This window comes from Heloderma suspectum, chromosome 3 (assembly GCF_057233095.1).
Source record: "Heloderma suspectum isolate Gila_16-S chromosome 3, 16-S_ref, whole genome shotgun sequence".
NCBI classification, from domain to species: Eukaryota; Metazoa; Chordata; class Lepidosauria; order Squamata; family Helodermatidae; genus Heloderma; species Heloderma suspectum.
The window spans coordinates 81,783,912-81,806,249 of record NC_139460.1 but is presented as its reverse complement, the minus strand read 5'-3'; the positions used below and the strand labels follow the sequence as shown (position 1 = coordinate 81,806,249).

General features: G+C 45.1%; 1 protein-coding gene across 3 annotated transcripts in view; it reads right to left on the bottom strand.

The window, feature by feature from the left end:
- JAM2 (junctional adhesion molecule 2) overlaps window positions 1-19,384 on the bottom strand; it is a 45,778-nt gene extending 26,394 nt beyond the window's left edge. For 2 of the 3 annotated variants that reach the window (XM_084843546.1, XM_084843547.1), the window contains exons 1-2: window positions 19,170-19,313; window positions 1,612-1,677 (exon numbers count right to left, since the gene is read on the bottom strand). In XM_084843546.1, the coding sequence (XP_084699672.1) occupies window positions 1,612-1,677; window positions 19,170-19,230 (127 nt within the window). In that variant the 5' untranslated portion in view covers window positions 19,231-19,313. Of the gene's footprint in view, window positions 1-1,611; window positions 1,678-19,169 lie in introns of all 3 variants that reach the window. The other variant, XM_084843548.1, reaches the window with a different exon arrangement.
- Between the last annotated feature and the right edge of the window lie 2,954 nt (window positions 19,385-22,338).

Below are 22,338 nucleotides of genomic sequence, written 5' to 3'. Positions count from 1 at the left end.
CTGTCTCCATGTCACAGGTCAGTGACATGGTTTTTGCAATGATTTTCCCTGGGACCACCAACATGCTCTGGCTTCATCCACTGTTCCAGAAGACCTGTCACTGCACTGTCTCTCAGGAAGACCATCCTGACAAGGGGGAGACCAACTTGGCCCAGTTAGATCAGCCAGAGAAGGAACAACTATAGGGAGCTTGCTTCATCCTTTCCAGCTGGAAAGAACACCTATGAGAACTTTGTAGCCAGAACTAGTGACTGACTTTGCTCTTCTCCTCTTCCCCCCCCCGTCCTTTTTTCTTTTGTGTCATGGCTTGAAGACTGTAATGTTGAAAGCAGGGACTGTTGTTATTAATCTTTGTAAGCAACTCTGAGAGCCTTTTTTAGCTGAAGGATAGGGTAAAAATGCTTTAAATATCTAATAAGAATATAGAGGATGTGTGTCTGTCTGATTGCCTGTCCCTCAGTACCATAGCACCAAAACCATGAAGCATGGACACCTGAAACTTGGTGTCCACGTTAAGGGGATCCTAGGGGTCTACACCTCAGGGTTACTTTGTTTTTTAAACACAATAATGTTTATTAATGTAAAGGTGTACCATAGGCTTCAGCCACATGGACACCTTCTGCCACCAGGGGCAGACTTCCCTAACCAGCACATAGCTTGGAAGTCCATACAGCCAGGGGAGATTAGAAGGCCAAGAGACCCAGTTGTAGAAAAAAAGGGAAGTACTGCAAGATAATTTTTTAAAATAGGTGTATTATTATAAAATCAGATCACTTGAAATTCATAAGAGATTTCTAAAAGCTTTCTACCCTGGGGGGTAAGGTACGTGCTTGCGTTTCAGAGTTCTAAAAGTCCATTTTCCCTGGGCTCCAGGGTACCGTAGGCAGGGCAACCTCCATACGCCTTCACATGTTGCCTATGAACAAAAGAAAGAGCAAATGGGCGCAGATTCCAATAAGAAAGCTCAAATTGAATCTGAATATCCCAGGAAGCTAAAGTGCCAGACTTTAATCAGAAAAAAAGACTGGACAAATGTGTCCACCTACAGTGGGTCCTGCACGTTGTGATGTGAACGAATTAGTATCAAAATTTGGAGGGAACAGAAAGCAGCTTGGTTGCAAGGCGAAAAGGGAGAAGCAGACATATTGAGGAAAGAAGGATAAAAAAACAAACTTTGGTAGCGGGGGAGGAAGAAGCAAGAGGTTTCCCTAAATACCCCCACTCCATTCCCCCCCCATCCCAGCAAATTGATGGATTTATTTATATTATAATCTTTAGAATGTGTTTGTTCAATGCTTTGGGTGAATCTCAGCAAACAACAATGGCATGGCTTGTCTGTTAGGAACTATTACAAATCACAGTTAAGCTGTAGCCAAAGTTAAGCACTATGAAATCCTCACGGTTTCAACTGGTGGAGTTAAGCATATGCTTAAGCTTCTTCCATTAAAATGACTGGGAGATAAGTTGTTTGGCTTGATCATACCAGGCAAAAGTAGTTCAAAAGTTAAAATGTGTACACCAACTAAGCAACTCCAGGATTTTGTATCCGCAATAGCCTTTTTTTCTTCTCAGCACCATGATGTGTATTTAAAACTCATACGCATACTGTACCCTCAAATTCTCTTGCTTTAACATTTCCATTGTCTGTTTGTACGAGGATTCCATATGCTTTATAGTCTGCAAAGAAAAATAAATATTTTATATTGCAATGCCTTTCACCGAAAAGTCTTTGTATAAAAGCCTTGCCTGCAGGCTGCTTAGATTCCTTTGCAATCAACAGGATTTAACCAACCTAACTATATGTAAGTTTGCAGCCTTTATGGGTGTTGTTTTGTTTTGATGTATGTGCAAATTTAATTCAGGCTTCTTTGCCACTCGATTTATTTTAATCTACAAGTGTGTTTCTTATAGTAACCATTTTGTATTAAACAGGTATGGATCGAAAGTACAACTAACTCTGGACTATGAATTTATGTTATCTGAGTGAAGAACCTTTCAATCCACCTGCACCAATTTTCTTCGCACATCTTAATAGGCTGGGTTTGCTGTCTTTCAGATCCATTAGAATTCACTTCTGCAAAAGTATCTAAGCTCTCTTTCCTCAATGGAAAGCAATTAAAATGTACCATTAAGAGGTACCTCCTCCACCATGACACTTAAGAACAAACAACAAAGAAATGATAAACACACATGGGTGAGGACAGCAGCTACAGCTGCAGCTTCATTTCTTTTTCACTGAAATGATTCCTAAATTGTTTTAAAGCCAAACAGCAGCTTGTTTCAGGAACTGCTGTGTGAGTTCAAATAGGCCAGTGTGGTGTTAAGTGACTGAACCTACATTTCTTAGAGCCCAACCCAAAGCCCAGCTGAAATACAAATTTACCAGGGGACCCTGGGCAAGTCAAAATCTCTCAGCCTGACTTATTTCATAGGGCTGTTGTGAATTTAAAAAAACACACAAAACAACCCTTGGATAATAGCAGGATATAAATGTAACAAATAACATAAAAGGTCCAACTGCAAACATGTGGTTGTCTTCCTTATCAATATGCATATAGGGAGAAGTAATAATTTAATATGAACTACATGAGTCATTTTCTACAAATGTATAGGTCACAATTGCCATGCTTATTTTTTAGGTACTCTTATGAAAAGGAAATTACCAACTAAAGCCAGTACCTATGTATCCAGTTGCTCCAAGTTAGGTGCTTCAGAGAAAGGATTTAAGCAATAGGTCAATTATAAAATAATGCTCACTTCTTTTTACACCCAACATTTGACAAGTCAAGAGGGTGCCTCACAGCTGGAGTGCCAAGAACATGATGTTTCGTCATTGAATTGTACTGGTGCATCATGGTCCTGAAGTTCCTTTTCCACAATTCTCAATATTAATAGATCAATAACCCAAGGGAAGGAGGCAGTGGCGATGTGATAATTTTCATGTTATGACTACAACTCAATAATGAATCAAATGCACAGCCAGGTTGTGGAATTAGAAATCAAGTGCTCTGGGTTGTGAAGAGAAGATGGAAGATTATCTGTCAGGAGTGTTTAAAGTCTCGGGAATCTTTCCATTTCAGGGGGCTGCACTTCAGATCCCTTCCATAAATATTATGATCGTTATATTTCCAAGTCAAGCCTTGCCTAGGAATGTTGTGCTTCCACATGGAGTATTAATGCAATTGCTCCTTCTAACAGTGAGCTCAGGTACTGAGTGTCAACAGCTATGTAGCCAAAATAGGGCCTCTGAGAAACAGGATGGAGGTACTGACATGTTCAGGGGAACCCCAAAGTTTGCTGAAGTACCAAAAAAAACCCCAAAACTTTAGGAAAAAACCCCTGAAAGGGCAACTTCTCCCATCACCACTCCAACACAACAAACCAATGAGGACTGGGGATGTTCAGTGGCCATTGAATGCCAAGTGTGTGTTTGGGGGCGGGGGCGGAAAACTGGAGAGGGACAGAATAAAATATCCTGGAAGAGGGCCTGGCTGGCTGGTTGGCGGGCTGGCTGGTGGGCGGGCGGGCGGGCGGGCTAGCCTGAACTCTGCACAGGAGCATTTCACACTGTAACATTTTGTTGCAGGTTCCACTTGTCCTTTATTTAATACTGGCAGGATGGATGGCAATTGTGTTTTCTGAAGTTATAAACATAGTTCCTTCTAACCAGTATCCTTAATATTCAGCATGTGGAGCAGACTTCTTAAATCCAATGAGTTGGTTTCATGCCAAGTTAGTCACACTTAGGACCCACTGAAATCAATAGGACTTAAGTTAATCATGACTAATTTCTTACATTAATTCAGTATTAGGGAGCTTAGAAAGCAATTCTACGGCCACTAGACAGTGTCTAGATGGCCATAGGATTTTTCAGCTTCTGGGAACTGAGCTTAGAGGCAGGACTCCGAGCTCAGTTCTCAAAAACCGCTCTCCCTGCCCCATCCCCTGTTGCCTTGTAGGCGGCATGGCTCTTCCCCATCTCCACACTTGTAACTGCAACGTGGAGTGGGTGAAAAGGGGGTGTTCCGGGGGGGGGGGGAAGACCGTGGAAGCATAATTATGATCTTCCTATGAACCTTCTGGCCTCCATCCCTCCTGCTCCGATGTCCCCAGCCAGACAGCCAAAATGAGCTGTCTAGCCAAAAATGCAGGAGGGCGGAGAAGAGGATCCCCTCCGTGCTCTACCTGCCCTGGAATGGATAGTCGTCCGCCTCCGAGTTCGGAGGTGGCCGACTATCCCAATAGGATTGTGTCCTTAGTGTGACTAACTTGGTCAGGATCCAACTAATGTACCTGGACAACATACATAAGACTTTTTCAACAGCTATTTATTTAAGATTAATGCTTCATTCTTGACTTTTTCACCTAAACTTCTAAAGCTCTTTTCTGGTTCCCACCCATTCATTCTTTTCATCTAGTTTAACCTAATATGGGGGTCCCCAGTGTGGCTTCCACAGGCAACGTCGTGCCCAATAGCACCTGCACATTGGTCCCCAACATGGTACCTGTGGGCACCCTTTTTTTTTTTTTTAATTTCCCCCCTCATTTTTTAAATATACATACATGGATTTGTATGAAATACATACAGCTTTCTAGCAATTATACATCGTCTTTGACAAAAGTTGGCCAAACATCCAAGAAAGTATCTATTTGAAGGTAGCATCTATATGCCATCCTTTCAAATATTGAAAACACTGTAAAGTCCTCAATCCATTGCATTATAGGAGGTGAGTTTTATCCTTCCAATGATGTAATATCAGGCTTTTAGCTGTCAAAAGCATTTAGAGAATCTATTCACGCTGACCATTTGTTAATTTCCATGAAGCAGGAAAATAATTTAAAAGAGTGTCGACATCAGTGAGTATTAAAGACTGTCCCAGTACCATTTTTTTCTATGTAATAACCTCCCCGCAAAAAGAAGCAACTACTGGACATACGTTTAAAAGAAGCATTAGCTGTATTGCACTGCCAGCAATTAGCTGAATTAGACAATCCCTTATTAAAAAGATGCTGCAGTGTCCAATAGACATGAAACAAATGTTTTTGCTGAATAAGATGCAGCCTAAGATCCATAAACACAAAAGATAGACACCAAAGCGGTGATCCACTGATTAGGCATTTTATGGTGATGCCCACAGCAGTATCTCAAATGCCCAAATGTGCCCACGGGTCCAAAAATGTTAGAGCCCCTTGACCTAATACATAATTTTATTTTGGGGTTGTTGTTTTTAATGGTTTTCTTCTATACAGTTTGTCTTCCTGCAACTGAAGAATATAGGCAACATAATGCTGTGGAGAGGAAAAGGGAATAATTCTATCTGTCTATATATACATATAGCACTGGTATTTTTCTACTACTACTGTTACCGGTTGCAAACACTACTTTTTTTTCTTGAAATAGTTTCCTGTTTTCTGTTTTCAGGTGGAAGAGAAAACAAAAATGATTTATGCAAACCCTTTCAGTTATGTTGGGTTCAGTTACTTGGCTTCAGTTACTTTGGAAATATCTTTAAGAACGATGGATGTGCTCCAGTATTCTGAATAGAGTCATTTATAAAAACATAACTGGAAGAAAGGCACTTTATACAAATCACTGAGACTGAAATAATAAGAAAACTCAAACAAAGTTAGGAAATATTTAAATTTTGAACAAAACTTTTTAACACTTTAAAAAAAAAAAAGCCTTTTGCAAGATGAGCCTCAATCCAGTGTGGTGTAGTGGCAAGAGTGCTGGACTAGGAGCTGGGAGATCCGGGTTCTAGTCCCCACTCGGCCATGGAAGCTCACTGGGTGACTTTGGGCCAGTCACAGACTCTCAGCCCAACCCACCTCACAGGGTTGTTGTTGTGAGGATAAAATGGAGAGGAGGAGGATAATGTAAGCCACCTTGGGTTCCTTGCAAGGGAAAAAAGGCGGGGTATAAATGCAATAAATAAATAAATAAATAAATCTTGCTGGATGCAATTCCATCCCCTCCATTCCACACTACTCTGTGCTGGTCAGACTTCACCTTGAATACTGTGTCCAGTTCTGGACACTACGCATTAAGAAGGATTCAGATCAATTAGAATGAGTTCAGAGAAGGGCAACAACGATGATCAGGGAACTGGAAATTAAGTCCTACAAGGAAAGATTGAATATTTAGCCTTGAGAAGAGAAGACTGATGGGAGATCTGATAGGACTTTTCAAGTACCTAAACAGTGGTTACACAGAAGAGGATCACAGCCTATCTTCTATCATCCAAGACTGTAGGACATGAAATAACAGGCTTAAGTTACATGAAAGCAGATTTCAGTTGAACATCAGGAAAAACTTCCTAACGGTCAGAGCAGTCAGACAATGGAACCCACTGCCTAGGGAAGTGGTAGGCTCTCTGGCACTGGAGGTATTCAAGCCAACACTGGACAGCTATTTGTCTGGGATGTTTTAAACTGGATTCCTGCACTGAGCACGGGGTTGGACCTGATGGCCTAAATGGCCCCTTCCAACTCCATGATTCTAGGTGCATGCACAAAACAATGCTATGTAAGGTATAAAGAAAAACAAACAACACCATGCATCCAGCACCTGAGATTCATGTGCAGTGTCCTTGCAGGATTTGGCCTGTGTACACACCTAAACAAGTGGTCAGCACTGCCAATTGACAATACCAAGATCCTCAGTGGCTGATTGCACAGAGATCTTTGTGCACAGTAGCCTACATAAGTGTCTGGGTGGCAGAATGCAATTAGGATATTTCTTGGGAATCTTTAAAACTATCTCTTCCAAGACTGTTTATAAAAGTTAACATGTTCAGTTTATTTTCGGCTTGTTTTTGTTAAGCTTAGTGGGCCAAAAATGCCAACACTCAATTTTGAAAGAGGTTGGAAAATTTTGCTGCCAATCCAGTTTCCTTGGTAATGAAAAGGAAATGGGGGTCGGGTGTTTTAAACAACTTCGCATCTCATAAAGAATAGACATCTACTGCTACTGTAAAAGTTTATTCCATAGCAACAAAGTTATCAGAAAGGTTGTCAATTTATAAAGGCTAAAAATGCAAATGCTGTTGTGTTAATGGCTGCTCATCTAAGGTGTGTAAAGTCTATGACTGTTATTTTTAAATGGTACATTAGAGCCAGGTAAGAAGCACTTCCTTGTGAGGCTAGACTAAAGGGTTGACCCAATCGTTGCTTGAGTTTACTCAATGGGATGTTTATTCTTCTTTTTAAATAAGGGGCTTCATTTCACACATTTGTGTGTCATGTGTTGTTGTTGTTCAGTCGTTAAGTCGTGTCCAACTCTTCGTGACCCAATGGACCATAGCGCGCCAGGCCTTCCTGTCCTCCGCTCTCTCCTGGAGTGTGCTCAAGTTCATATTCATTGCATTGGTGATGCTATCTAGCCATCTCATCCTCTGCTGTCCCCTTCTCCTTTTGCCTTCAATCCTTTCCAGCATCAGGGTCTTTTCCAGTGACTTTTCTCTTCGCATTAGGTGGCCAAAATATTTGAGCTTCAGCTTCAGTATCTGTCCTTCCAGTGAGCACTCAGGGTTGATTTCCTTTAGGATGGACTGATTGGACCTCCTTGCAGTCCAGGGGACTCGTAAGAGTCTTCTCCAGCACCACATTTCGAAAGCATCAATTCTTCGGCGCTCAGCCTTCCTTATAGTCCAGCTCTCACAGCCATACATTACTACTGGGAAAACCATAGCTTTGATTAGACGGACCTTTGTCGGCAAGGTGATGTCTCTGCTTCTTACTATGCTGTCTAGGTTTGCCATAGCTTTCCTCCCAAGGAGCAAGCGTCTTTTAATTTCATGGCTACAGTCACCATCTGCGGTGATCTTGGAGCCCAAGAAAATAAAATCTATCACTGCTTCCATTTCTTCCCCTTCTATATGCCAGGAAGTGATGGGGCCAGATGCCATCATCTTCATTTTTTTTTAATGTTGAGTTTCAAACCAGCTTTTGCACTCTCCTCTTTCACCCTCAACAAGAGGCTCTTGAGATCCTCTTCGCTTTCTGCCATTAGGGTGGTATTGTCTGCATATCGGAGGTTGTTGATCATTCTCCCAGCAATCTTAATTCTGACCTGTGATTCATCCAAGCCGGCGTTTCTCATGTTGTACTCTGTATATAAGTTAAATAAGCAGGGCAACAATATGCAGCCTTGTACTCCTTTCCCAATTTTGAACCAATCGGTTGTTCCATGTCTGGTTCTTACTGTTGCTTCTTGACCTTCATACAGGTTTCTCAGGAGATAGATAAGGTGATCTGGTACTCCCATCTCTTTAAGAATTTGCCAGAGTTTGTTGTGATCCACACAAACAGAGGCTTTAACGTAGTCAATGAAGCAGAACCTTGCCTCTAATAGCTGTGTACAAGAAATAATTTTGTGTAGATGCAGCTTGCTGGGCAGTGTGGAGAAAAATGGCAGGTGTTAAAATCCTATCAGCTACACAACTATTAAAAGATATTAGAGCCCTTCCTGCTTTGCCTGTGGTCATGCTAGGAGCTCCCACCCACCTCCCAGTCACGTTGACTAGCTTAGGGTGGACTTCTGTGCCATCACAAGCTGAGGATCTGCCGTCTCAGCACACAATGCACCCAACTCCACATGAGCACATGAAGATGCTGTACACTGAGCAAGACCATTGGGCCATTTAGCACTGAACTATGTTTTCAGAACGGCCACAGCCCTCCAAAAAGGCTCTGCCCTTGGTGCCAATGGGAGCTTACCTCCCATTGTGAATAACAGGTGCATGTGTGAATTCCAGTCAGGTTCCTGACTGGAATCCTCCATGCCATGGTCTCTGTCTGGCTTAGCTCCCTCACCCCTGACAAACTCGCTATCTGTATAATAAAACTCAGCACCATGATGCCAAACTATGGTCTGATTTGTACATCATGACTATCCAGGCTTCCTGGGTAGTTATGAACAAGTGGGAGTGAGTATGTTTGCTGCCAGCTGCTTTTCTGCTCCTGCTGAGATAAAGAGCCCAGGGCCACTCCATCCCTGGGTTGTCGTACGTGATATCCGAACATAGAGTTGTGGCTTGTCAGGGGAGGAATAACCCAGACTTGTAACCTATGGTTTGTTGTGTGAGTCAAACGTCATGTCTATTTTGACCCTAAGAGTCTTTCACCATCCTGGTACATAAGGTTCTTGAACAGGATATACAGGGGACAGAACCGTGGACTTGGCAGCTGGAATTAAATCCTGACATTTCACATCACAATACCACAAAACTACGTTATGTAATCTAATAAACTGATTTTTATCTTTCGGACAAAAAGCAATGTATTTGTAAGATAAAATCAACTGGCCAATTTTGTAGTAAATGAACTCTTTGATGCATGTCTACTGCCCTTTCAAGTCTTATAAACACACACACCCCTACCTGTTTATACATGAAAAGTGAAATAACACATGGTGGATACAGATTACACAGGACAATAGCAAGACAAACAGGAAAACACGCAGTACGGTATTTTGCCGTGTTAAATTTCTTGGTTAACAGTGCTGTTTTTAGGTGGGATTAACTGTTATTTTTCACTTCCTTTCTTTTAAACAAAAAGAAGAGCCCAGGTCTGCTAAAAGTGAACCTTTAAGGAAGACTTCGTTACCATGCAGCACTTTGCCTCAGCTCTTACAAAGGCAGTAAAGTGGAAAAACCATTCATGAATATCACACACTGACCCTAGGATGTTACAAAACAAAAGAAAACGAAGCTTGGCTTTGTCGGTGGGCATTGGGATTTAGGAAGCAGCAGCAAATTGCATCACCTCTGCTGTTCAGCAAAATTAGACAAAACCAAACATGTGGAGAACTTTCAGAAATCTTCTTCCAACTCGAGAGGATTAGTACTTTAAAAAGAGGCCCCATGAATCTAATAAACAAAGCAGGAAAGAATGGTAATACTGTAGAAACTGGCAAGACTCAGGAAAGCATTAGAAATACTGGCTCATAGTTTAAGTAGCACTTTTAGAGTACAGCATTTTGCAACTTGGCCCTCACAAATGGAAAACTGAGGTAGGGAGTTCACAAATTGCCCAGGGCGACACAATTGATCCAGCTCTGTAAACACTGGATCACACTGACAACTACTGGCTTGGCCTTTCTTTAAGTATGTAATGCAATCTGAAGGTGCCCATTACGGTTGTAATATTTTAAAAACACACGGACTTTCAAGCTGTAACAGTGGCTGCATTCCAAGATGCTCCTAGCACTGCAGATCAAAAGACATTGTGCAGCCATGCCCTCTTTCCCTCCTTAACAGCTTTTCTGTGGTAAGAAAGACTACAGAGGCAGCACAGCAGTGGAAAAACAGGGGAGGGTTACAAATGGAAGATAGATGACGAAGTCTGGAATCTCTCTCTCCCCCCCCCCCAATCTTGTAACTTCCTGTGAATGGGGCTGGAAGCACACCAGGAAAAGTTAAGGATGCTCAAATTTTATGGAAAGGAATGGGATGCGAGTACTTTGTGTGCTTTCTTTGTATTTTGCAAACTTCCAATAGCTATGGGACACTTATTTTGTGAATTAAACTTGGAGGCTGGCTTCACCCTTAAATCTGAAAAAGTTTATTTTTGTAGTGTTAACTGTATAAATTTTCAGCCTACAAAGGAGCCAACCCTCTTGAAATTTTTGCATAAACTTCTGTTCTCTGGATTAGAAGGATACTTGCCTAGCCCAATGACTCACATAGAGATGTGGCAGGTATCATCTTTTGAGGGTTTCTGCCAAATCTCTGTATGGGAGGGGTAGAGTTTTCCAGTCACACCAGATGAAAGTAGTTTGGACTAATATGGGCCTTTATTTAGTTTCTAACAGCACATTAGCAGTAATTATGTGGCACACCATTGTGCCCCCCCACACACACACACAGTTTGAGAATTATGGACTTAAGCCCTATAGATTTCAGATGACCTCATTTTTATCTAGATTGCACCATGCTGGCTGGGGAATGCTGGGAGTTGTAGGAATCTTTCTGTCACACCATGCATAGGATTTCACCCTTAATGACCAACATAAAAGACAGCCAGATGTTTTATCAGCTTTTGTACAGGTTCTGAGGAAGCAGTGTGCTGTTCTAGAAAACGTTTCCAAAGAGTCTTAGTGAGTCTTGCCTCATTTCCAGAAGATAAGCCAATGGGATAATGTTCTGCTGAATCTCTGCATCTGTTTTTCTCCAATTTATTTTTGTAATTACTTATCTTCACTGAAGTTACATTAGTTAATAGGAAACAGAGTTACGCACTTTCTTGGTCTATGTCCCCAACCGCCTCCCCCCTGTATCTGCACTGTTTTGTAGAACCTGTTAGAATTTCATTTTACTTCCAGTTGTTTTAGCCTTAAGATCTTTCTTGCTATACCACTCTGTCCATAAGAGCACCCATCTAGCTCTTTAAACACCAGAAAGCTACTTCCTGCTCAGTCACTGACACCAACAATATAAAGGCCTTTTCACCTCTATATTATTCCATCTTTACCCCACCTTTACCCAAGTGCAATTACCAAATCACTCAAAGTGGTGATTTTCTTTTCCCCCCACAGCTGTGTACTCCCCCTCTCCAGAACTACTAGGTGTCTCCTAGAACAGCCTTTCCCAACCTGGCGCCCTCGCAATGTGTTGGACTACAACTCCCAGCATCCCCCAGCCAGTCCAACACATCTGGACAGCACCAGGTTGGGGAAGGCTGTCCTAAAACGTGTGTTGTTTTTTTTTAATTTTAGAAGATACTTGTCAATTTTGCAGAGCAGGTTACATGAAATTAACAACGCTCTGCAGCGAGGCATTTCTTCCATCTCTAGATCCTGCCCTTTGGGACTGGGCTGCAATCTTATGCAGACCTACCTGAGAGTTATCCCCCTTGAGCATAGCGTGACTAGGTAAATATGCACAGGACTATGCTGTCAATATACTAAAATGTGGTGTAATAGTCATAGTAATGGACTAGGAGGAGGGAGACCCAGGTTCAACCCCCCACTTTGAATGCAGCTCACTTGGTGATCTTGAGCCAGTCATTCTCTCTCAGCCTCACCTACCTCAGAGGGTTACTGTGAGGATAAACGTGGACACCGCTGTTAGCTCTTTGGAAGAAAGGTGGGATAAAAACCTAATAAATAAAGTGAGAGGCTTATCATGCGGGGGGGGGATGTGGTTGGGGCATGATTTCAAAGCTCATATGAAGCCTTCAGAAAAATAAACATGTCAAATCTTTCAGTGATCACATCAGTTTGAATCCACTAAGGTATAAAGTACAAAAATCGAATCTGCCATGAATTAATGTTCACCAGGCCTTCTTATCAGATGTCCTACATATTTCACCACATTGTTTTTACAGCTGTGTGTTTCAGCTTCATATATCTGTGTCCAACACACTGCTTGGGTGTGGTGTTTTTCCCAGATTTATTTGTATTTTCTTAACTTCTTATCTTCACTGAAGTTATATTTGTCAATAGAAAACAGAGCTATAAACATTTTTGCAAGTTCTATATTGTTTATTTACATACTGCCTTAGTTTTCAATAGCTCTGAAAAATTGGGGAGAGAGAGAGAGGTTGGTGTATAGCAGCACAACAGCAAAGCAACAAGGAGGCTCTGGATCCACTGTGAATGCAGTCGGTCTCAACATACAATGTATAAGAAAGATAGAAAGACTAACAACAGAGTATTAAAAAATATTTTAAGCTAAACATTTCGGCTTCCTCCCTCATCAGTAGCTGTGGTGGTAAATGGGTATCAGGAGTGCAGTTTGGGATGCTTGGAGATGAAAGTTTCTTAGGAGAAAAAACAGAGGCATGACTGGTGTAATGCTTAAGAATTGTCCTCCACATTAAGGCCATTGAGACTAAGAGTTTATAGAATCATAGAATAGTAGGGTTGGAAGGGGCCTATAAGACCATCGAGTCCAACCCCCTGCTCAATGCAGGAATCTAAGTCAAAGCACCCCTGACAGATGGCTGTCCAGCTTCATCTTGAATGCCTCCAGTGTGGGAGAGCCCACCACCTCCCTAGGTAATTGGTTCCATTGTCATATTGCTCTAACAGTCAGGAAATTTTTCCTGATGTTCAGTCAGAATCTGGCTTCCTGTAACTTGAGCCCATTGTTCTGTGTCCTGCACTCTGGGATGACTGAGAAGAGAATCTGGTCTTCCTCTCTGTGACAACCTTTCAAGTACTTGAAGAGCGCTATCATATCTCCCCTCAGTCTTCTCTTCTCAAGGCTAAACATGCCCAGTTCTTTCAGTCTCTCCTCATCGGGCTTTGTTTCCAGTCCCCTGATCATCTTCATTGCCCTCCTCTGAACCCTCTCCAGTTTGTCTGCATCCTTCTTAAAGTGTGGTGCCCAGAACTGGACACTGTACTCCAGATGAGGCCTAACCAGTGCTGAGTAGAGGGGAACTAGTACTTCCTGGGATTTGGAAGCTATGCTTCTATTAATGCAGCCCAAATGAGCATTTGCCTTTTTTGCAGCCACATCACATGGTTGGCTCATACTCAGCTATAGATCCAGAAATTTTCTGTTTTGTCAAGCATATTAGGGTCTTTCGTTTTTTTCTGTCGGAACCAACTGTAAATCCGAGAGACTACGTGCAGGAGAGTTGAAATGTCTTGCAACAGGCTGCAATATATTATATATATATTTAATAAATCCCTGGATTTTTTTTCATATCCTCCTGAAGCGCATGAACTTTTGGGTCCCTTGATAAGTCTGATATGTTACTTTATATGTAGGCCCTGGCCTAGGTGTCACTGAGATTGTAGCACTTCGGATAGATGAGGTTACATCAGGGGACGGACTGTGGCTCAGTGGTAGTGCACCTGTGTTGCATGCAGAAGATCCCCGGTTCAATCCCCAGCATCTCCAGGTAGGGCTGGAAAAATTCCTGCCTGAAACCCTAGAAAGCCAGGATTGACAGTACTGGGCTAGATGGACCAAACGTTCCAACTTTGTATAAGGCAGAATGCACTCCCAAACTAGGTGTTCTGTTCCTATGACAGAATGTGTTCCCAAACAATGAGTTCTCTCCACACTGAAAACCAGACATCAGGGGAAAGGGTTTTACCCTACCTTTCTCTCCAACTTGCTAGTTTTCATGCAGGGGATGGGTGGTGGTTAGGGATGTGGGTTATTTGGAAGTTCATTCCATCATCTGAGCTCCCACCTGCAGTTGTACAACCCAGCCACAGCATTAGTGTGAACTAATTTTTACATTTTCTTTTACAATGTATACCATGACTTTCTGATCTATAAGGGCTCTAAGAGAAGTTCTCATAATAGAAAATAAACAGCACTGAAACCAGCCAATATTAAAACCAAACATTCTAATATATTTAGAGTTATTAGATTGGACAAATTTGCTCCATCATATGTGACAGCCCTTCAGATATTTGAAGATGGCTTTCATATCACCTCTTAATCATCACTTCTCTAGGATAAGCATAGCCTGTACCCAACTCCTTCAACCTTTCCTCACAGGACTTGGTCTCTGACTCCAAGCCACTCACCATCTTTGTCACCCTCCTCTGGACATGTTCCAGTTTGTTGATGCCCTTCTTAAACTGCAGTGTCCAGAACTGGACACAGTAGTTTTGGCGAGGTCTGACCAAAGCAGAATAGAGTGCCATTGCTTCTCATGATCTGGACACTATATTTCTGTTGATGCAGCCTGGAATGGCATTAGCGTTTTTGAGCCATCGCATCGCACTGCTGACTCATGCTTAGCTTGTGGTCTGCTAAAACCCCTAGATCCCTTTCACCTGTGCTGCTGTCAAGCCAAGTGTCCCCATCCTATAGTTGTGCATTTGATTTTTTCCTACCTAAATATAGAACTTTACATTTATAGCTCTGTTGAAATTTGTTGTGTTAGGTGAACAGAAGTGGCGGGTCAGATGCGATTTTCAAGCAAGACTGAGTCACAGCACTTTGTGGATTACTCTTGCTCTTGTTAGTGGGAAGAGAGGCAAAGAAACGAGGAGGGCTGATTTTCAAATTCAGCAGTAAGCTCTTCACAGTTGGTGGCCTCTAATTATCTATTTAGACAACAGTGAGAAGAACTAAAAATAGACAAGCCGACAGAGATTGTACTGGGCACAAGTATAGGTTGGTCCCTGCAGTCTCCAGGGACTGTGGAAGTGCCTATATATTGAATCAAGTAAGAGACAGTGCACTTCAGTTATTTGTGTCACCACCAATCTCTTCCCCTGCATCCTCTAACATGCACAAAGGGCTGGGGAGAGAAATGGGGTCTTCCCTTATTTGTGTGGGATGAGAAGAAGGTAAGAAACAGAGGGATTCTCCATCTACTAGAAGGCTATTCTGCTGTTTCTGACTTGCTTGAAAAAAGCAATGGAAAGGAGACTTGCAGAGATCTGTGTGGCTCACACAGAGTGCAGGGGGCATTTGCCTCTGGCAAGCTGGGAAGATCTGTCTTCAATAGATGCATCTCGCTACAACCCAGCTTAAGGGAACTTTCCTTGCATCCCACCCCTGACCAAATTTACTTGGGAGTAGGCTCTAGAGAGTTCAGTGAGACCTATTAGCTTAGGATCACAGTGTTATAAAATCCAATCCTAGACGTAAGTGGCACTTATACATGTCGATCATGTTTACCATGGCTATACCATTGTTCCCCACAGTAAACATGTGAAGTATGAAGGGCAGAGGTCTGTTCCTAAACATTTTTTATTATTTTTTTATTTTGGAAAAAGCAACTAAGCGAGAGACATCTAAGAGGTTTGTAATATTATAAGCATCCTGTGAAGAAAGGGGATAGACAGACGTTTCTCTCTTTCATAATAGTAGAGAAACTGATTGGTAGAAGTGGGACAGATAAAGTATTTATTCACACAACATAATATATAGATACAGAATTTACTGCTAAACGATGTGGTGACGGACACTAACAGAGATGGCTTAAAAATTCATTGAAGAAAAACAGTACATCCAAATAAGCAATTCTGTTTTTCAACATACTGCTTTAGGGCACAATCCTGTCTAGATAAGCGGCTGCCTCCAAACTCGGAGGTGACCGCCTATCTATCCAAGGCAGGGCAGGAGAAGCACAGAGGGGATCATTCCCGCTGCGCTTCTCCTGCCCTGCATTTTCTGCTAGAGAGCCAATTGTGGCTGTCTAGCCACAGGACTACACAGAGCGGGGAAGGAGGCTGCTGTACAACGCATTGGATGTGTCGTACAGGCAATTACGATCTCTCCGCCCTGGAATGCCCCCAGCCACGCCCCTTTCTGGCTCCTCCGCGCTCCTTTTGCGAGCATGGAGGATGGGGCTGTTCCATGCTGCCTCCGAGGCAGCGCGGAAGTGGGGGGAGGTCAGTTTTCTGGGAACCGACCTCAGAGCACGGGCTCTGAGGTCGGTTCCCAGAAAACAGCATATCCTATGGCCATCTAGCCGCTGTCTAGTGGCCATAGGATTGCTCCCTTAGTTATTTACAAAATCTACAAATACATAAAGAAGGGTAACGTGTTTACTGGCAATTTTGTTTTGGGATTCTGCATAAAAAACCTATAGGGCAGTATCCAGCACAGCCTGTGTGTTAGTGGGACCCAGTGCTAGAGCAACAGGAAGCTAGCAGTTCCTGCAGTGATTGGAAACAAGCAGAACACTCTTTTCTGGAACAGGGCAGGTTAGTGGAGCTTTCCAAAGGGAGCTGCGCTGACCTGTCCTGCTCTGGAAAGGAGCGTTTGCGCACATTCTCGTGATTACTTACAGAAGCTCTAGTTAGTGTTGTACAAGTAGTGGGTCCCACTAGTGTAACAGAAATGGTGGGGTGCAGCAGCAGTATTGGATACTACCCATAATGTATAAAGTACATATAAGTGAGTGTGAAAACATAATGCCCTATTCAAGTGATTCACAGAAGAGCTAGCTGATGTATGTATGATGTATGTATGATGTATGTATGTAGATGGATGTATACAATATGTATAGTAATAACAGTATTGTATTACTCTTATCCAGGTTGACTGTTTGCACTAGCAGGACAACAAACATGTCAATAAAGTAAAATAAAGAAGAATAAAAATGCATAAAAGAGAAGTCTATCAATGGCTATTAGTCAGGCTGGCTATATGGAAGCTCCCTGTTAAGCCCCAGTGTGCCACTGAATACCAGTAACTGGGAAGGCTACTGAGTTGCTGTCTTGCTTGTGGGCCTTCCAGACGCATCTGGCTGGCCACTGCACACAACAGGATACTGGACTGGATGGACCATTGATCAGATACAGCAGGGTTCCTATGCAATGGCTCCAGGACAGACACAAAGGAGCTCTGGTGTAGCCACAGCAAGCACAATGGCTGTCAAAAGAGTGAACAAAGTGGTTCTCTGTTAAATGGGGCTTACTTCTTATTAAGGTTGGAATCCCATTGGGAGTGCAAGGCTCTTTAAGCACCTTCAGATGTTACCTTGCAAACAAACACGTACAGGATTTGTCTGCAGAACTACAGTTGAATACATAGTCATTTAGAGGCAAGTCCCATTGCATTCCCTGGGCTTTATTCCAAGGGCATAAATGCACAATGGGTTGCAGCCCATCTGTTCAATGGATGTTACTTCCAAGCTGAAGCCACATTTATCTGAGAGCAAGCCCCCATTAAAGTCAGTGCAGACTTACTCCCAAGTAACGAAGCATGGTTGCAAAGCCCTAGAGCACCACTGAACTCAGTAGGGTCACTTCAGAGAAAAGATGCTTAGGACTGGGCTGCACAGCTGCATCTTACCCAAGCTTACACAGGAGAAAGCCTGATGGCCAGCTTCCAGGCATGTTTCCTTAGAAGTAAGACCCACTGGATTCAGTGGTGTTGACTCACAAGGAAGTGCGCAGAGGATGGAACCTGTCCTAAATGCCTTCCAGTCAAAAATCCGACTCCTAAGAACATAAGAAGAGCGCTTCTGGATCAGACCCAGGGTCCATCTAGTTCAGCATTCTGTTCACACAGTAGCCAACCAGCTGCCCACGGGAAACCCACAAGCAGGAAATGAGTGCAACAGCACCCTCCCGCCCATGTTCCCCAGCAACTGGTGCACATAGGCATACTGCCTCTAATACTGGTAGCATATAGCCATCAGGGCTAGTAGCCACTGATAGCCTCTTCCAGGAATTCATCTAACCCCCTTTTAAAGCTATCCAAATTGGTGGCCATCACTACATCGAGTGGTTGCAAATTCCACACTTCAACTCCAAAAGTGAAGTCGGACTTTCTACCTCAGATTAATTCGGTTAATGCAGCCTTCCCCAACCGGGTGCCCTCCAGATGTGATGGATTACAACTCCCACCCCCAGCCAGCTGGGAATACTGGGAGGTCCAACACATCTGGAGAGGGCACCTGGTTGGGGAAAGCTGAGCTAGGGTGTATTTCAACCGCTTTCAGCATACTTTTAAAGAAGAATTCCCCACAGAAAGTAGATACAGGAGCATCACCTTACAGCCCACCCTTTGCATATTCATTAGGAGTAAGCTCCCCCCCCCATTGAATTCAATGGGTCCTCTTGCCCCCAGGTAAGCAAAGACAAGAAGTTTGTAGCTTTCCAAGGAAAACAAGCCAGGCTTTGAAACTGGCAGACTCCGGCCTTGGGGGAAAAGAGTGCCAGTCCTCACAACCACAGCCCACCCCCCTGGCATAGGCACGCGCGCAGGCTTCCCCCTGCACCACCGACCCCTGGTCAGGAGAAGCCGCGAGTGCCTCTCTGCCACCATCGCCAGCTCGTTCGGTGCCGCCCTTGCTAGCCAAACCAAAGCGAGCGGCGGGCGAGCACCCTTCGTCCTCTTCTTCGCGAGGGCGGTGCAGCCCAGTGAGAAGAGCGAGCGGCGGTACAGCCTAGTAGGAAGAGCGGGCGCCGAAAGAGCCAAGCGAAGCCGGGGGAGGCGGGCTGCCTCGGCTCGCGTTCTTCCCAGCCCGCAAGGGCTCGGAGCAGGGGCGAGATTCGAGAGCTCGCAGGGACCCACGCAAGGCGCGGCGCTGCCCTCGGGAAGCGACGAGATGCTCCCCGCGCCCGGAGCGATTAAGCAGCAGCAGGGGCGGCGGCGGCGGCGTCGAGCGTGGAAGCCCCGAGGCGAGGCGAGGCGAGGCGAGCCGCGGGGGCGGGGGTCCCGCTCTCTCGTGGCCGGAGAGAAAGGCTGCGCCGCCGCCGCCGCCGCCCCGAAGGAGAGACGGGCTCGACTTACAGCAGAGGGACCCCAAGGGGGAGCAGAGGAGCCAGAGGACGACGGCGCCGCGGCTCGCCATCTTCGCGGCAACAGCGGCGGGCGGGCGGGCGCGCGCGTGTCGGCTGCCGGCGGGGAGGGGCGCCGGCGGCGTCGCTCCTCGGGGGAGGCGGCGATCGGGGGCGCCGCCGCGGGCGGGGCGCGAGGCTCCGCCCGCCGCTTTGCTCGCGCGCCGCGCGGAGGGCGCGGGCGCCTTCGCAGCGCCCCCAGGCCCGCCGGCCGAGGTTCGCGTCGGGGCCCCCGGCAGCGTTCCGCGCAGGGGCGCGCCGCGGAGGCGTCGAGCCTGAACTCCGGGCCGAAGCGCGGGCCGGTGGAGGCTGGTGGCTCCGATGGCAGCGGAGCTCTGGGCTTCAGCCAGAACCAGTCGGAACTCCCAAGGAGCTAGCCGAGGTGCTCAGCTCCTTCGGGGGATAGGGTTCGGCACCTTGCGTAGCTCCTTCGGAGTTCCGACTGGTTCTGGCTGAACCCCAGAGCAGAGTCGCAGGCCCACTGACACCGGAGCCACCAGCCTCCACTGGCACAGGCATTCCTTCAGATCCGTATCTCGCAGCTCCTGCTTTCCTCTCGAGTGGGCTCGGGGTCCCGATCCGGATCTGAAAAGCCCCCTCTCCGCGTTAGGGCCCTGCTCCGGATCTCGCCCTCTCCCTGCTCCGACTCTAGTGTAAACAAAGCCCCAAACTGGAGCTGCTAGAGAGAGATTTTAAAGTACTGGGTGGTCTCCAATGTTGGTCTAACTTGTAAGACCCGTTCATTTCAGTGGGTCTGCTCGAAGTAGGATTAACACTGGATACAACCCAAGGTCTGGTCTGGCCCTCCGAGGCTGCCGCCAAGAGGCAGCGAGATCAGGAGAATGAAGAGATCTTGCTTCCTTGCACAGGGCCCAGGAGCGAGCGAGGTTCACCTATTGCCCTACAAGCTATTACTGGTGGTCTGCCTTCCCCTCGCACGGGGGTGGAGAGAATTACTGCGGTGATGTATTTTTTTGTATAAGTGTGTGTATATATAAAAACTGATTTCATAAGCCCAAAACAAAAACTCTTCTACGTTCGTAGCGTAAGTAACAGGTTTTTGTTGTTCAGACATTCAGTCATGTCTGACTCTTTGTGACCCCATGGACCATAGCACGCCAGGCCTTCCTGTCCTGCGCTCTCTCCCGGAGCGTGCTCAAGTTCATATTCATTGCATCCGTGATGCTATCTAGCCATCTCATCCTCTGCCGTCCCCTTCTCCTTTTGCCTTCAGTCTTTCCCAGCATCAGGGTCTTTTCCAGGGAGTTTTCTCTTCGCAAAGTTACAGGTAACCACAGGTAACAATACTCCTCCTGGGCACGCTTGCTCCCGGGTAAGCGTGTATTGCGTGCTGCCTGAGTAAAGCTGCTGTCCTGCCTAGTAAGTTCCACTAAAATTAATGGGGCTTGCTTTGAAGTAGGTATGTCTGTAGATTGGAATGTAACCAGTCACTTGACACAATGCGAAACAGAGCTGGCTTTACGTCAGCATAGGATGTAATGACAAGGCCAAATATTAATATGAGTGAATAATCCCTCCCCCCACCCCTCGGCACGCCCCTTTCACGCACCCCCCTTTAAACATATTTGAGGTTTTGTGCCCCTGGTACTGGAGGGCACACCTATATATCTTCATTTATTGTTTTTTATTCAGGCAAGAAGCAAGCAAGCCCTTTCTCTGTAATTGTCCACTGAGCAGCAAAGCACGGGATAGGGTGGTTCCAGATTTTTGTGGGCTTCAAGAAAGAAACCTAGCGTGGATTCCCACGAGCTGGAGATCTGCCTCTCCTTAAGCAAAAATGCACCAGCTCGCTTCCTCCTGGGGTCCTTAATCCAGACCCACTCTGCCAGTTTCTCAAGCACCAGGGCCCAGGAAAGCAAAAAGGGAAATACAGCAGCCTACTTCCCAATGCAGCAGCACCCTCCAAGTTTTGGACTGCAGCTCCCATCAGCCCCAGCCAGCATGGCCAATGGTCTGGGATGATGGGTGTTGTAGTCCAAAACATACAGAATGGAGGCTGGGGAAGACTGCATTAGAGACTGTAACGTGCAGGAGGAGCTAACATGCAGTTCGCTTTCCAAACATCAGTTCTTAGGTGGCAGCTGTCCAACCTTACCAGGTGCTGGCACAAGCCAAAGTAGGATGGCCAGATATTGTAATGACTAAAGGTTCTGGATCCAGGCTAGTGCTTGTCAATGCAACAAGTCAAATCTATTTTCCCTCTCATCATTTAGAAAATCTCTTCCTTCCATGTCCCTACGCATTTAACCCATACAGTTTTTTCAAGTCTGTGGGTGCGGGTTGCTTTAAAATCCTGGTTTCTTTTGCTGGATCCTTGTGAGCTCAGGCAATACACTGGGGGGGGGGGAGCACTGAAACTGGCAGAAGAATGGGTTGTGAACCCCAAAGGTAGGCTGACTTCCCTCTTGGTGATTTCTTCATTTAGGGTGCAATCCTTTGCATGTTTAGACAGAAAAACATCCCCCAACTCCCAGCATTGCCTGGCTAGCACGGGGAATGCTGGGAGCTGTAGGACTTTTTCCTGTCTAAACATGCATAGGATTGTGCCCTTAGTAGATTAATATCCCACTTTTTGACTAGAGGCCTCAAAGTGGCTTCAAATATTTATAAAGTACAACAGATACAGCAAGAACCACATGCCCCAAACCCCAAACTGAGCAACACAACCAGCAGAAGCTGGCATCTGATGTTCCATCCTCCAGGAGAGTTGATGTCAGTTGGTCCTGTGAAGCGGGGCGGGCAGCCCAACTGGAGCAGATCCTGATATTCCCTTGGCCTGTTCCTGTCTCCCACATTTCTCCACCTTTCCCACAGGGCAGCTGATGTCAGATAGACATGGGGGGGGGGGGAGACATAGCCCAATATTTTGCTGTTGTAGTTATCCATGGTTTAGCAAAAACTTTTGAATTTACACAGCAAGAGGGAATACTCAGAATCTTTTAACAGTTAAGGCATTTAGAGTGAGTACATGCACTCTTGCCTAAAAGCATTAGAGCCATTGTCATAACAGACTGAAGTCCAGACACAGTGTAATCTTATGCATGCTTACTCAGAAGTAAGTCCCACTGAGTTTCATGGGGCTTACTCCCAAATAAGTGTGC